The sequence below is a fragment of the Corapipo altera genome, unplaced genomic scaffold (genome assembly GCF_003945725.1).
Source record: "Corapipo altera isolate COAL_440 unplaced genomic scaffold, ASM394572v1 0, whole genome shotgun sequence".
Classification (NCBI taxonomy): domain Eukaryota; kingdom Metazoa; phylum Chordata; class Aves; order Passeriformes; family Pipridae; genus Corapipo; species Corapipo altera.
In genome coordinates, this window is record NW_020884872.1 from 85,246,813 (window position 1) to 85,263,312 (window position 16,500).

The 16,500-nt window shown below is 37.2% G+C and overlaps 1 protein-coding gene across 9 annotated transcripts in view; it reads right to left on the minus strand.

Moving 5' to 3' along the window:
• Positions 1 to 16,500, minus strand: part of PICALM (phosphatidylinositol binding clathrin assembly protein) — a 67,280-nt gene that overhangs the window by 40,447 nt on the left and 10,333 nt on the right. For all 9 annotated transcript variants that reach the window (XR_003530784.1, XM_027663036.1, XM_027662952.1 and 6 more), the window contains exon 2: positions 576 to 718. Coding sequence is in view for 8 of the 9 variants with exons in the window: in XM_027663036.1 (XP_027518837.1) it covers positions 576 to 718 (143 nt within the window). In the remaining variant the exon portion in view is untranslated. The remainder of the gene's footprint in view (positions 1 to 575; positions 719 to 16,500) is intronic.

The window sequence follows — 16,500 nt, forward strand, 5'->3', positions numbered from 1 at the left end:
GCTGCTGCTCTGTTGGCGTTTGGAACAGTAAGGTCCCATAGAATTCAAATTGTAAAACAAAACAAGTTTATTCCTTTCTGGGTAACTGTTAAATTGTTCAGTGGTATTTGGTGTTATTTAGATGTTCACACTCAAAGCTAACTCACAAGCACACATTTGTCTTCACTGTAAATGGCTAGGGGAAGATGGTAGAAATCAATTTAGAATCAAGTTATCCAGGAGGAAAGATCAGAGGATTAGCTACAGCATGAACCTAAAAATGCTTCCGTTTTCAGCTTTTAGAATCCCATGAGAGGAAATTTCGGTTGGTTTTGTTTGTTTGTTTCATCAGTAGAATAAGAACACTGAGAAAAGGTACCTCCAGCATTCGGGACACTTACTTTTGATTCTAGAATTACCAACTTTAAAGTAGAAACAAAGTAGACAGACAGAAAATGAGATCTGTGTTAATGCAGAGCTAGACAACGAGGTAAAAATAAAGATTTTCTTAAGAAGAGAATTAGTGTAAAGATTTAGCTGATATTTATAGGAACAAAAGGTTGCTACTGTTCTCTAATACATCATTTTTGTATTACCTCATTTCCATACACCATTAGATGGTGGGTTGTGATAAGAGATTTGAAGACCACTACCCAGCTACTGTTGGTCGTTCTTTCAAACAAACTGTCCGCCAGTTGTGGGATGTTCACATTCATCTCATTTGTGCATTGGATTAAATCTGCAATACAGAAATTTTTGTTGTTATTATTATGAGTTCTGTGAAGGAAATCAATAATGAACAAAAAAAAACCCAAAACAACCAAACGAAAAAACTCACAGTACATTCATTTTATATAGTAATATTTTCTATGAAAAATGAGGGGCTTTCCAGTAAAATAATTCATTTATTGAAAAGCACCACAGCACTGTAGTACCAGAACTTTGTAATACAAACTTCATCCTGCTCACTGTCAAGATTTCGGGTCCTCAACTGCTTTTGCAGCTGCCTTAGAAGGCCCTGGAATAGAAGTACCTTAATGACTTACACTTTCAAACACCTAAAAGCACTAAAGAGTAAAATAATTACTGCATGGTACCATTTAATTAAGTTTTACTAGAAGATTATGACTAGAATTAACTGTAATCTCAGATTTCTGGCCTCTTAATGGACCAATAAACCCTTTTAGACATGGGTTCAATGTGATTAATAGAAGATTCAAATACTGCTTAGTCCTGATACAACACAATCAACACCTTCAAAAGGGCAGAGGAAATGTTAAGTGAAAAAAGGAGCCTCTAGCAACAGTGTAAGAAGCTGACAGATGAATTTAGTTAAAACAAAGCAGGCTGTTAACCAGGAAAATGGTTAGGAACACAGTAAAACCTGAGGGTGGCTAGCTAAAACAAAGCTATCCAATTGCTGTTCAGTCTGCACTTGATAGTAGATAAAATCTAGTGGCTCTTCAAATAGTTGTTAAAAAAAAGTTACTCTTTCTTCCAGAGTTGCTATTGCCACACCTGTATAAACACAGGGAGCGATACTTAGAATACAACCAGTAGAACAATATATTATCATCCAGTAATTTATTTCCAGATGCTGATGAAGAAAGATAACGACGCTATGCTGACAAATACAACAGGAACAACTATAATAACATCCAGGTATGGTATAATACAGCTTGCTAGTATTTAATAGGAACCTTAACTTATTGCAACATACTACTGATGACATTTTACTACCATTATCACCCCAAAAATAAAACAGTAACTTTCACTTAAACTGACAGCCCTGCTAAAGGCCATAGCTCAATAAAAATCAAGACTTCAGTAAATCCTACGCCTGTCTGTCTAAGGGTTACTAAGACATACTGGAAACATCCATTTAATTTGAAGGCAAATGCTTAACCTTCGCAGACAGTTTTATATCTTGCTATGAACAATCATTCATCTTGAAGGACTGACTCATGAAAGACAGCCAGAGCAGCAGCTAAGCATGGCTACCACATACTCAGAACTAGAACAGTCAGAACTGAAAAAGCTGCTATTTCCATGTTTAAGTATTAAAGGAAGCAAGCAGGAAATTACTTCCACATTCATAAATGTAATGAGATGGAGAGATAAACCATTCCTTTATCTACAAGTAAAACTGTGATGACTACAGGCATTTATGACCTCATTTTTAAGTCATGGTTATCTATTATTGGATGATGATTTGGGGCTGTTAAGACAATGCCAGGATGTTACTCAGTAAGAGACGTGCTCTGAACTAGATCATTAAAACAAAGCCCTGCAGCTCCTTGATCTTCAGGTCTTCCCACCTAAGTAATAACACAAGCAGTTTTGTGCGAGGCTATCTGACAGGAACACACAAACACAAAGGTGTACACAGCACAGGATGTCAAGTCATACATTTTTGGCATAAGAGGTTCAAGTGCATATTAGAAAGTGAGAGCTTCTATTCTTAAATGCAACATTTGCCAACAGGTCAACGGTGACAAAAGAAAAAAGTGGCACCTGAAAATCTACTATCTAAAATAATTCTTAAAAAGCCACAAACACCCCAAATAAATATCCACTGTAGATGGTATTTGTGTTGGGAGAAATGTTTTCTGAAATGCCACTGAACTTCCAAATCATGTTTTGGTATCTGTTGCAGTGTGTAAAAGAAAACAGGCTCTGTAACCTAGCAGAACATCATCCTTCACAGAACTGAACTAGTAACCAACTGGGAAAGAAGACAGGCAAGAAGAGAAGCACACAAGCAAGCCTAGCCTTGAATGGAAGGAAGTAAATTTGCAAATGCAAAGAAGGGAAAGAGTCATTACAATATCACAGTTACTACAAACTAAGTTAAGCAAAACATGAAGTTTCTTTCTCTACAAAATGCAGGATGAACAACTCAAATGTTCAATGATCTGGTATATCTTAATACCTCAAAGTACCTACATCGTATACATCTCAAAAAAGTTACATCTCAAAGCTTCTTTTGAAAGTATTTGCATAAGCAATGCTAAATAGGTAAAGAAATATTTGCACAGTTAATCCCAAATTAGATCAGCAATTTTTGTGCCAACCATAGCATAAGCAGCATAGTACAGACACAGCAGAAGACAGTACCCTGCATCCCACACGGCTGCACTGTCATATACTGTGTTTCTGCTCATTTATCCTATTCACACAGACACCCGTCATTAAAGGAGAGGAACAAATATAAAGTTATTTTCACATCCTACATTTAACACAACTCATCTCACACCCACCTATGAAAATATTATGTGTTTTGAAACCTAAGGGTCCCAAAGCAAGATATCAATAGTGCCAGTTTCTGGGTACGGCTATGAACACAGGCTTTGAAAAATAATATATTTGCACTCCCAACCAAAACATCTATAGCCTTTCAATTGTTTAGCCTCTGTTACAGGAAAGAACCAAATGATCCATTGCTTTACACAATCGGTAGTCACTAGGTGAAAGAAGTATAAAGGTAAAAGGTACAGTAATAGTAGAGCAAGACTAAAGACTCATACCCAAAAACCAAGCTGCAGTCATCTACACAAAGCAGTTACTACAAGGCTATGGTGCTGAAGTACAGCATCTGCTCCACACTAGGAATGTAGATGTGGATTAGCCAACCCCAGTAAATGATCATGAGTCTTGGCCCATGGCAAACATGAGGCAGTCAGGCCAGATAATAAAGCAAAGGCGTCTGCCCCAAATGACCCCAGAGGACGTGTGTGCTTTCAGCAGGTGCCTGTGACCCAACTCCTTGGGCAGAACCTCTTTCTGCACCAGGCAGCCTGCTAAGACAAAGCTATGAAAGACTGGTCTTCTTTCCCACAATAAAGAACCACAAGGTATCCTCAACAATTTTTTAAATTATTTCTTTTCCCAAAATCTCACATTATTTCCCAGTAAGATTATAAAGAACTCGGTTGAAAATAGCTTTTGTTAACAGTTTTGGTTTCAGATATAGTTTCAGACTGTATCACTTGCAGTAACTTGACAAATAGGCTGACCATAAACTGCAATTACACACTCCCTGTACAGTATCCCATTATTTCCAATGGTTTACCTGTATCTCTCATTTTGAATAATGTTTCTATTCATAAGTATCAACCTGAAAATATTTAAAAGAATCAGATCTTCCAGGCCAAAAAGTGTGCCCCACACCCCTAGCTACTCCAGAATAGGTCAAGCAACTGTGACAGATATTGGTATCCATTTTGGTAGCTATTGCTTTTTCATCCATTATACCACAGATGCTATCTAGAATGAGTAAATAATTGGTTATGTCCTTCAGGTTGCTGACAGTTGGTCCAATTTTTTTAAATATATATAATGAGAGAGACAGTATCATTTCAGTAAGCAGGTAATTGAAATATTGATCATCAAACGTGAGCAGGCAGACACTGCCAAGAGTTAAACACATCATATTCTTCAACCAAACAACCCACAAACAAAAAACAACACAAAAATTCCTAAAAACATAAAAGTAGAGTAAGATAAATGACATCCCACTTAGCTAAATCTTTATTTACATATTCCCTCAGATACAGATGAAATTCTTTCAACTCATCACACAATAAGTTTGGGCCAAAAACCAAAAAGCTGGAAAATGCTGAACTCTTTTTCCCAACAGTCACCTGCCCATTTTCTACATCTCACTGAATCTGAATTTATGTTCACTAAAACGATTAAAAAAAATTAGATGATTCTGCTGCAAGATTCAGCAGTCAAGCTTTCCCAGGAAAAACTGCTGCAAAATAAGTTTTTTGAACACCTATGTGGAAATTACTTGGGAACAGAAATTACTGTAGACTACTGATATGGTTTGAAGCTGGTTCCCTGTCAAGTCTCCAAACCTTACCACAAGAGTTCCCCCCCCCCCCCCAAACCTCAGGGAGAAGAGGGATAAAAACAACCAAGAAAACCCAAAACGAGAGAGAGACAGCTGAAGTGATACATATAAATATATTTACACTTATATTACAGTTATATACAATTAAAATATATACAATTTCACAAGGGAAAGGGAAGGGGGAAGGGAAAGGGAACAAAACCAAAATAAAATATATATATATCCCAATCAGGTTGAGATCTAGTAACTAAAGAGTTAGCAAAGAAATATCCCACCACTCTCCTTGGGACAACCAAGAGTCACTCTGGGACAATTGCTGGCAGCCTCCGCCTCCCAAGGTCGGCCAGCCCTTACCAGGCCTCGCTCCCCAACACGGCAGACTCAACAGCAGGGAACCTGCACCTCCAAGCCGCCGGAAGGAAAGAGAGCGAAGGCCTCTCCTCCTTTCTTCTTATAACCTGGCTTATGTAAAAATGGTAGGGAATACTGGGTAAATCTGGACCCTTCCTTGGTTACAAACTGGTCACCAAGGAAGGCCTAGACCAAACTACCACAACTACATCATCCCTCCCTAAGTTGGGAAGCCACAGCAGAGTGAGTGATGTATGGAACAGCACCTCCAAGTAACATTTGCAATGAAGGAGCTCATTGTCCCAGTGGTGATGACAAAAAATTAAGCGAAAGTACAACAGTGTACAGTTCTTCCAGACTGGCTAAAATTTGGTCTAAAAAAGGACCAAAAAAAACCTTCACAGCTCTTCATGCACACAGGTATGCATATATTGCAGTTTTATGAGATTGACTCTCAAACAATTAGGAAAAAAGTCCTGCTATCCTGGGAAGCAGCTTGTATGCAATATTCAGACTAATTACAATTAGATGATAAGTCACGGGTCTGCCAGAAACTCAATAAGTTTTCACAGTACGAATTAGCCCAACTTATTTATTTTTTAAAAGTTATTAAAAAGCAGCTCATAAAGAGCTCAACAAGACAAGCAGATCAGTTTCCTACTGCTCTTGTTTAAAGGATGTAGTTTTCCCACTGCAGTATCCAACACGTGAACCTCTTCGCTTGGACAGTGTGTCTTCTCTGCCCTGCTAGAGGTACCACCATTGAAAAAACTCAGTGTCCCCCAAAATTGCTTCTTTAAAGAGTCAAGCCTGTGTTTAACATCCACCCATGGGTCACACAAATTGGCATCACAAAGGTAGCATTGCAACTCAGTACAAGACTCAATGTGGAAATGGCCTTCTGAACAACAAAAGGGGCAAAATTTGCCTTAGTATATAGTTTAATTTCAGAACCTAACCAACATCAGAAGCACAAGGCCTGATTAAAGACAGGCATGTCTACTTTCAACACATTAAACAAATACTCCATTTCTCCCAAGCCAACACAAAATCAACATACAAAAGATACTACGGATGATTAGTCAAGTAAACCACGTGTAACAACCTGAGCTTATATATTCAGAATATGCACACACTTAGCTCCAGGTCCAACAAGAGTCTCCAATTTATTCTGTGATCTTCCACAAACACACATTTGCACAGCTATGCCCAGTAACAAGTCCTATATATGAACAGTTCTTAGATTTACTTTTTAAGATTATTCAAACACCGCCTTAATAAATTAAGCAAATAGCTAATTTCTTTCTATCATTGCCTTCGGGCAGATGTACACATTACGTATCTCTGCCCTACCCCAAGGTATTGCCAAAGCCTAAAGGTCATTCTGAATCACTTTTCAGATAGCATATGCTGCTTTATTTCAGATAAACTCAACAGCCAGACAGAAAAAACACAGTGACAAAAGGACGCATATATAATCACACACAAATTAAAACTTCCACAAAAAATTTTCAATACTATACTCTCCCCAGAATAGTCAGAATCTAAATGCTATAAAATGCAAATTATCAGAAGTTCAGCATGCCAAGAGAATTCAAGTTACCCAACAAACTACAAAGTTGTCAGGAAGCTCTTATTTGCCTTAACACTTCAACTTTTCTTGACTGGATGAAAGCTAAATAATATTAGAATTTCAACACACATCAATGGATCCAAAGTACTAGCCAATATGCATCAGATAACACTTGCTCAATTAGTAAATTTTATAACTCAAGTCAAAACACAGAGCAAAGTGGTTTTTAACAGTTTCTTTTTTTAAAAAACAGAAGGAAATATAAAACGTTTCTTGCATGAATGAATATTTATATGTGTTATGTCCACATAGAGGAGTTCAATAGAACACAATTAATTTATTGTATGGAACACCTTTCAAACTGAAGAGATAACATGCCAGTGACTGACACTCCACTCACAGGAGGGAACAGTTATGGCTAATCATAATGGTGGAATACAGGGCCGTGCCTACTCTTAAGATAATTCTGCTCAAAAGCATGCATTTCCTTACCATCAATTCCCCTTTCACCTAAGGCCATACAAAACAATTTTCAGATTTGAGCAGAAGTTTTAAAAAGTTATTGATATAGGATTATTTTGCTTTCTTCTACGGGACCAGTTTCTCCACAAGACACAACACTTTCATTTTATCATCCCTGTGAAAATGAGTGGGAAAAATTTTGGTGTCTGGACTTAACCCAATGGCCGCAACAATAATAAAATACTAATAAAAAAGATACAGTTATCCACAGTACTAATATTCAAGTTCAATTTCCTTCTCCAGCTGTCTACATTTCAATTCATATAATGATTTTCAAACTATACCACTTTCCTCTACGTTAGGGTCTCATTTTCTTATATTAATACTTCTTGTTCTCTACAAGTATTTCATCACTGGAACAGAGCTGCTCCCTCATCTGGTTAGCAATCTTAATCAAAACGCAAATCCTGAATATAAACATCTGTTAAACAGCTAAAACATGACCAAGGAGGAGGTGAGGAAGTCAGCAGTGATGTGACCATTTCCCATGCAGTGACACACAGTGTAGCAGCAGCTGACACTGTCAACCTTACAAATTTGGTGGAAAATTTCAAATATCAGAAGTCAGCAAGTTTGCATCAAATTGGTTAACAATCTGAAAAATTATTGGCTTTATGCCACCAGGAAGTCAGCCACGAGACAAAAAATTCCTGCCATTTTCTGTTAGGAATATAGTTTACAGCAAGCACTAGCAGTAGTATAAAGTTTAATTTACTTTTACTATTTTATGAATTTAAGATTAACATTCCTCCTGCTTCCCCCCCAAACAGCTCATGAACTATATGCCCATTTTGATTTTAAATAGTCCTGTCACAGGTTCTGGGAAAGCACGGGTCACATCTTTCCTTTCCAGGAGGACGTAGAAGAAGTTATGGAATAGGGGTTATTGAGGAAAAAACAAAGAAATAAACATGATCCAGTTACACTAAATTTAGTTTCGTTTCTCTTCTGAAAAAACTCACTTGTACCAGACTACTTTACTAGAAGTAGTTTACTATATAATATTTTCCAGTGGCTTCACCCAAGTACCCTTGAGAGGGTGGACAAAGAAATCTGGATTACACATTTCTAAAATAAAAATTCCAGTTGATAATTCTTCCTCTGCATACAGGAGCACTTTAAGAGCTAGATACACTGACTCAGGAAACAATTTATGGAAGAGTTTAAGAAATCTGAGAAGACTTATTTTATTCTGAACTTTCCATATTTAAAAAGAACTGTGATTTAATCTAATTTATATTAGATAAGCAAGATAAAAAAAATGCAGAAAGCAGATTTATTATAATGCTGAATAACTTGTTCCACAGCCAACGATTTTTATTTTCATTTCATCAAGCTGCATCTTGCCTTTTTCTCCCAATTCAAATAAGACTATCATGTCATGTACTTAAAACTGCTATTTCTAATTGCAATTCTTAGAAATTACTTTAAATCTTTATCAGCAACCCTGTGAACTCCGCATTACTGCCTCGGGTATCTCTTAACTCTAGATTTTTCTCCTATGGCAACACTTGACAGACCTGAACAATACTTCCGTTTAAACTTGCTGAGTACCCTCCACACACTTTAAAGACTAACACTAAAATACAGCTAAATATTGCCTCAACAGCTCCAGCCACAGATTGTAATCACAACATTCTAATTTCAACTAGATTTGCCTCATTAACCCAGGAACAGTTACAACCACACTTATACAAACATTCAGTGTACCATGACAGCACATAAACAAGCTCGAGTAGTTTAGAAACTGAATATACCAACACCATAATCCTTGTTCTTATCTGCTCATCTAATCAGATACATTTCTCCTTTGAAAAAAATGACAACTTTAAGTCGTTCTGTTCATCCTGCAAAGAATCACCATGTTGCTCTTTCAGAGAAGTTGATTCTGCTAAATTCAACATAAGAAAATAACCTGAACTGTCAGATCATCATAGCAGAATAAATAAAATTAGTTACACATACTTAGGATCACCAACTTATAAAATAATTCGTGTTGTTCAGAACCTCTGGACATCATATAAACTCTGCTCAGCTACTGTAGACCCCTGACTGAATACACAGGCTGCGGAGCCTGAATCCTTCTGAGGAATGAGTTTGCAAAGTCATCCAAATGTGGAACCAGCATCAGTGACAACCAGTTTTGTTCAGTGTTATGTCTTTTCCTCTCCTTTTTTACATAAGGAAAAGGCTACTAAGGTCCCAGCTGAACAGACTTGGTACTAATGAATCTGGCTTCTGTGGCTATTGCTACAAGGTAACTCATTCCTTCATTACCCCACATTTCTACTCTTCAAACTGAACACAAATCATAGCCTAATTCAACTAGATGTTGAAGAAAGTTTAACACATAAGTTTTTTTTTAGACCAACACAAATTCCTAGGATATATAACTCATAGGATACTTTTTCATGACACAAAACAGGGTGGTCCCACTGCTGTCTCTACCTGCTAAGTCACACATCTCTATTGCTCATGTTTTGTCAGCGCTGGTGTACTTCTCTGAACCACTAATTTCTCAGAAAAGAAAAAAAAAAACCCACACAATAAAACCTAACTTAAGTGGTGGTGGATGGGATAATGGGGATGACACATGGAGTGACACAAGCCTCCATAGTTTTTTCATTATCCTACAAGATAAAAAATGGCTCACAGAAGAACAAACTGGCAAAAGCCACTGCAAGAAGAGGAGATGATTAAATGCAAAAGTAAGAAGAATAAGAGGAAAAAGAAGTGGAAAAGTCCTCCCACTTTTGGCAATAATGAGTGATTATGTTACTCAACTCCCCAGCTACAGTCACCCTCTGTTCCCCAAAGATATCTGCATTGGTCTTCAGTGGTTTCTGTACATTCCCGTTATTCCAACTTTCCTTTGACTTATATCCCAAAAGTCTGATGTTCTGGTGCAGATTGAAAAAGAAACTTCCTCTTGTACTTTTCAGAGGAGTCTGAATTCTCTCCATAAAAAAACTTCAACACAATGGAAAAACCACTATTTTCTTTATCAATAAAAGAAATATTTTTCTTTCAATGTTTCCTAACTTTCCAGTCTTCTTAATCCAGCTGATCTCCTCTGGATTCTCTACAGTTTCACTAATTCATATATACATATTTAAATAGAGTGCCCAGCTGGATAATGCAAACAACTTTCTGTCCCATAATACATTCTTACACAGACATATGGATGGATGCCCGTCTTTCCTGCATTCTCACACTGGTGGTTTATAATGAAAATTAAATGAGCCAAAGCCCCTTGCAGTGCTCCCAGACTTTCAGATAATCCTTTTATACTCAAGTTTTACACCGTCCTTACACATTTAGAACTCTGCACTTGCAAGCAATCACAGAACACTGCTCCAATTTCTCAGGGTAACTTTGTTTTCTAATCTTGGCCTGAAGAGCAGCTGCAAACATTCCCAGTGTAATGCTATTCTATGTTGACACATGGTGTATACCAGCATACCAGTGATTAATAAAAAGCATCATAAGAATCAGATATGGACATATTCTCCACTTTAAATATCCTCTGATTGTGGGCAAAGTGATGTATGCAGTCTGTAATGAAGCAGCACTCTTATGCTCTATTAAGTTCAAGACTCCTGAAGAAAAAACATGCCAAAAACCCATCACTTTTACCTGTACTCATTGGTTGTTATAACAGGAGAGAACTATCTTTGTTAAAATATTAATCAGTGCAAAAGTATCTAAAATATATTAGTTACCTTTCTAAAGACTAATTTTCCAGTTACCACTCACTCTTAAGAGAACATTTTCTTCCTCAAAACAGAACAAATCAACTACTGCTTCAGCTCCCTAATACTGAGAAACATGCAAGACATACTAAAACTACTGAACACTTTTGCATTACATTCAATTCCTACACTACCCTTTAAAAGCATTGTATTGTGAAATCTAATCCAAAATAAGCATTAGCTCCCACACTTATGCTAGCACATTATTCCCACCGAAAACTATCTGTAAACTTAGAGCCTTGATCCTATCTTTAAAAACATGCTTAATAATGAGCCTATAAATCATAATCTAAAGACTCTTGATTACAGGATGAAAAATGTCTGTGTCAGACAACCAACATGACAATTCTTGCATAAGCTGTACCTTCAATCTGAGTATTTAACCCACTGGCCTATTTAAACCAGGGAGAAAACTCAATATTCTTTTACACTGATCATATGCTAATTTCAATGAATAAAATTAAGAATAGCTTTGTTCAACAATAAGTCAGTATTTTTAGAGTGCATAACTGCCAACACTTGAGGATGCATCCACTGTTTCAGGTTCTGATGAGCTAGAAAGCAGAACCCTTAAGGGTTCTTTATGAGTGCTGCTGTTTAAGAATACATCAGGACAGACGGCCAGGCAAGCTTTGATTCTGAATGACAGTCATTGGTTCAATATTTAAATAAATAATATATTAGAGTATAATATTGAATTACTATATTCAATATTATAATGAATACTTAAGCATCCCATATAATATTTATAGTGTGAACAGTCACACACGGATGGATGGAAGCACAATGAACTGCATTAGGTGGAACACTTTTATTTTGATGAAGACTAATTACTTTGAAAATTGTATAGCTTTAACACTGCTTTCCATCTCCTACTGAAAACATGAAGCTATTTCAAGGGAACAGTCTGCATACCTGCAAGTTTATCCTTTGATTTCACCTTAAGGTGAATAGAGAAGGCACATAACATGTTTTATAGATAACTGAGAGATCAGTATGTGATGTCAAAGATATTGGTCTCTTCATCACCACGTACACATTGAATATATTACCATGCTGTTCTTTACCTTTCTCTCTGACAGCAATAGTGCTCAAGCATACTGTAAATAGTGCCTTTGCATACTGTATATTTTTGGTTATAGTATGCACTTAAAGCCCTTTCCTTCTGCTTTGAAGGAACTCAATCTGTAAATATTCTACAGCTATTACACCTCCATGCAATAAAAAACAAGTTGTGCTAATGGATGTGTATTTAAAACAAGACTTGTGAAACACATATACAAGCTGCTATTGTACTACCAATTGTATGCAATCAATCCTTGCAGATTGCTCTGGAATACCTCCCAGACTCATGCAAAGTACTAAAAATGCTCTTACCTGGCAGCTTGCTAGCAGTGGTAGAGTAACATTATTGTAGCCCAGCCTACTGGAACAAAGAAACCATTTTGTTAACAGCAGACACCACAGAAAAAAAAAATCCTCAATGAACACAACTCTACTGTAGTTTTGCAGCAAGACGACTTATTTTTTCAAGAACGTGAGTCTTTAATGTAACTAGGGTTTGTTTAACTATCTAACCTCCTCAGTCATGCCAGGAACTCCTGATCTCAACTTCACCTCACCTGCCTCACTGGCATTCAGATTGTACCTGTTAAAAAGTACACCCACAGGCAGCCAAAGTACCTATCATAGAACCATAGAATGACTTAGGCTGGAAGAGACCTTAAAGATCATCTAGTTCCAACACCCCCACTACAGGCAGGGATGCCTCTAATGATCAGGTTGCTCAAAGCCCCACCAAACCTGGCCTCAAACACTTGAAGGGATGGGGCATCCACAACCTCTCTGGGCAAGGTGTTCCAATGCTTCACCATCCTCTGAGCAGAGAGCTTCTTCCTAGTATCCAACCTAAACCTGCCCTCTGCTACATTAAAGCCATTCCCCCTTGTCCTGTCAGTATAAAAAGTCCCTCTCCCTCCTTTTTATAATTCCCCTCCAGGTACTGGAATGCTGCAACTAGGTCTTCCTGAAGCCTTCTCATCTCCATGCTGAACAACTCCACCTCTCTCAGCCCGTGCCACCTTCCAACACCTGTGGCTGCCTAAATCCCGCGTTACAGAAGAGCAAACAGGGAAAACACGCCTGACTTCGAGCACAGCACATTCTGTCAGTTCACACTTCTAGCACAGTTTCTAAATCTAAATACATGTATCTTCTAAATATACAAAGCATTCACACAAGTGTAATTTAGGTGTTTCTTAGATGTTTAGCTTCTGCATCCCTTTACTCTAAAAGATACACCAGAAGTAATTTTGTAGTAGTGATGTACCATGACTACGGCACAGTGAAACTGAAACCACACCTACATCATTAACAACAGCCTGACCTCCTGCCACCACATCTCATTGAACACATTCTCAAGCCAAAAAATTCAAGACCTTTGTAATTTCAGAACTAATCACACACATGTAATTCACATTATTTTCCCTTCGAACAGCAGTGTTGCATCTTTAATTAGACAGTTTAATAGACAAAACCAACGATAAAAAACCAAAGCCATCTGATCTTTCCTACTTCAATACACCTGTTTCATTTCAGTAGTTCAAAAGTCTTACTCACTCTAGCAAAGCTGTTTGGAATATCTGTTATTCTTGCCTATTTTAAAATGAGACTTTGGAAATTAAATTTCCTTCTGAACAGAATCTCACTTAGAGCAAGAATAGCACATTTTTCCAGAATGCCTTTGGGAGTTGTCAGGAAGCATGTATTTAATGCCTCTGTATTTGCCTATCTCCATCAATGGTGAAATTGTCAATGAATGCAGCAAAGTTTCTCAGTCAGATTATCACCTTCTCTATATCAGAGTTTTTCCAGTTTCTGGAAAGCACTCATGGCAAAGCAAATCTTCTACTATGCAGCCTCCCAGACTGTGTAAGGCCTGCAGTACACTAAGTGTTCTGGTGTCCTCAGCGAACCGGAAATTATATAGGACGATAAATTCAATTTAACCATAAAAATATTTAAATGCATGGGAGGACATATTTCTTGGCAGATATCACCTTCTACAGCTTCACCTACAGTAAAGGGCTGTCTGGTTAACTACTGCCCCCCAAAAAAAACCACCAAAAAATCCCAATAAACCAGACATATAATTTTGTGGAAATACACTCCCTCTTGTCACGAGTTCACTCTAGTGTGTTGTATGGAACAGCTGTACTGTCAAGAGATTCTAAGAGTGCAACAGCATCTACTACAGGTCCTTTTGCCCCTACAGTATATTGGTTAGAAAGCAATTGCTTTTCATGTAATTACACAGAGTAGCAAAACTAACGTGATAAAGGGAAAACATCTGGGAAACTTTTGCACCTAACACCAAGGAAGCTTAAAACATGCTATAAAATGGCATGATTATTACATAATGCTCTTTCAACATCATAAAGATGCAAAAATGACTAAGTAATTTGGGTTCATTTTAATACAGGAAATATCAAAAGCACAACACATAAGCTTACTGCAAATGGTACATTTCCCAGCATATAAGAAATAGAAGGAAGTCCAAATTATTTAGGTTTTTTTAAATAGTGCTATTTATTACAAGACAGTGCTATATGCTTTTCCTTATGAATAGCACAATGCTCACTCTGGAGAAAACCACCTTAGGTGATAGGCTTTAGTCCACTTTCTTACCATGAATAAACTTTGCACACCTCACGCTACAATCCAGCTGTGCAATATTTCCTATTTCGTACGGATAATCTGTGTATCTTACTTTTCTACTGATCTCTCAGGAAATACACACAGCAGTGTGCTGTCAGATGATCACTTACTGTTATAGCTGACTAAACAGAACTTAACAGGTCCCAATTAAAACTGTAGCTCTGATTTAAAGGCTTATAAACAATGACATAAATAGCCCTACAAAACTGGAAAAAGTTGAAAAGAGGGAAAAATAAGGTAAAGACAAAATCATGCTGCTAATAAGCGACAAAACACAGATTTCACGAAGGAGCTTTGCTGAGGAATATTTTTTTCCTTGTAGTTTCTATAAAAGAAGTTGGTCAATCCCAAACTAGTAATCCTCAATACTGTAAACTAAAGACACTTGCTCAAAGGTTGCTGCAAAGATTTCCTTACCAAATCTCAGTTAAGAGACCAAGGAGGAAAGCAATTTAAAATATTTGCCTATTATATCATACAGTGCATTTTCCTACAGGAAAAAAAAAATTCTTGACAAATTATCTAAATGTACAAAGCAGCAAATCCTCAAACTTCAAATATTTATCATTCAAACACCATTAAAAAACCTTCTCTTACAAAGTGACTGGCAGAACAACACACAGAACAGCACAGGTTTACACAGTTAGGTACTTGAGGTAACGGAGACCAAATAGGTCAAATTTTGTACTCCCTGGTGTCACACAAAACAGTCTGAACACACAGCTTTGCAAAATGTGTCTGAGATTTATCTTTCTCTATAGTGAAAAACCAAAATAACAGTCTGCACACCAGACATTCTTATAGGACTTCTGTCTACTCCTAAGTGGGATTAATCTTCATTTTCCCCCCCCATATCGTGAATAGGAGAAAGAAGCTTAACAAAAAAACATGGAACTGCTCCTTCCATGCCATCCTATTTGGTGACAAGTAAAATTCTAAAAAAGTGTCATTACCTTCTAAACTATGATTTCTTAAGCAACTAGAAGAGTTCAAGGTACGTGGATTTAGAGTACTTCTTGCAACCATTTTAATAAAAGCTCCATTAATTCCATACCATCTAGTTCACTTTTTGTGCTTAAAGCAGGTGAACTCATTAAAGGAGATTTGTCACTGACAGCCACTTTCACACCTTTTCTTTTGGCTAATAAAGGCTCAGATTTTGACATGAACCGTTAGAAAACTGGATAAAGCAAGGCACCAGAGCTCAAAGAAAAATTATCTCTCTACCCCATCAAAACACAGGTATCACCACAGAACTGTTCCAGCTGACACTCATGTAATGTAAGCGTGCGGTTCTCTCATGAAGGAAGGCAGTCAAGCAAAAGTACAGCTAAATTCTTCCATTCTATTAATAGAAATGTTGGAAATGCCTGCCTAATTTAGCTTTTACTTCCTTCTTCAATTTAGGCTAGCATCTCCCATGAGATATTTGGAGCTCTCTGACCAAACAAAACTCACTCTGGCTCATCCAAGTACATCTTCAATGTGCATTTGAACAGCACCTTTATACAACGGCACAACAAAATCATCCCTCAGCCCACATCAAAGCTGCTCAGAGTAATAACTTTAAAATATATTGTGACAGAGTATATATAGATGGAGAAGGAACAATATTCATTTAACACGGAGAACGAAAATGAAGTTGAATTTTTCCAGCATCACGCACTAACCATTAGTGATTTTCAACAGCTACAGCCAAGGATCTTACAAAGGAGAACCCATCCTCTTACAGCAAGATTGCTATGTTT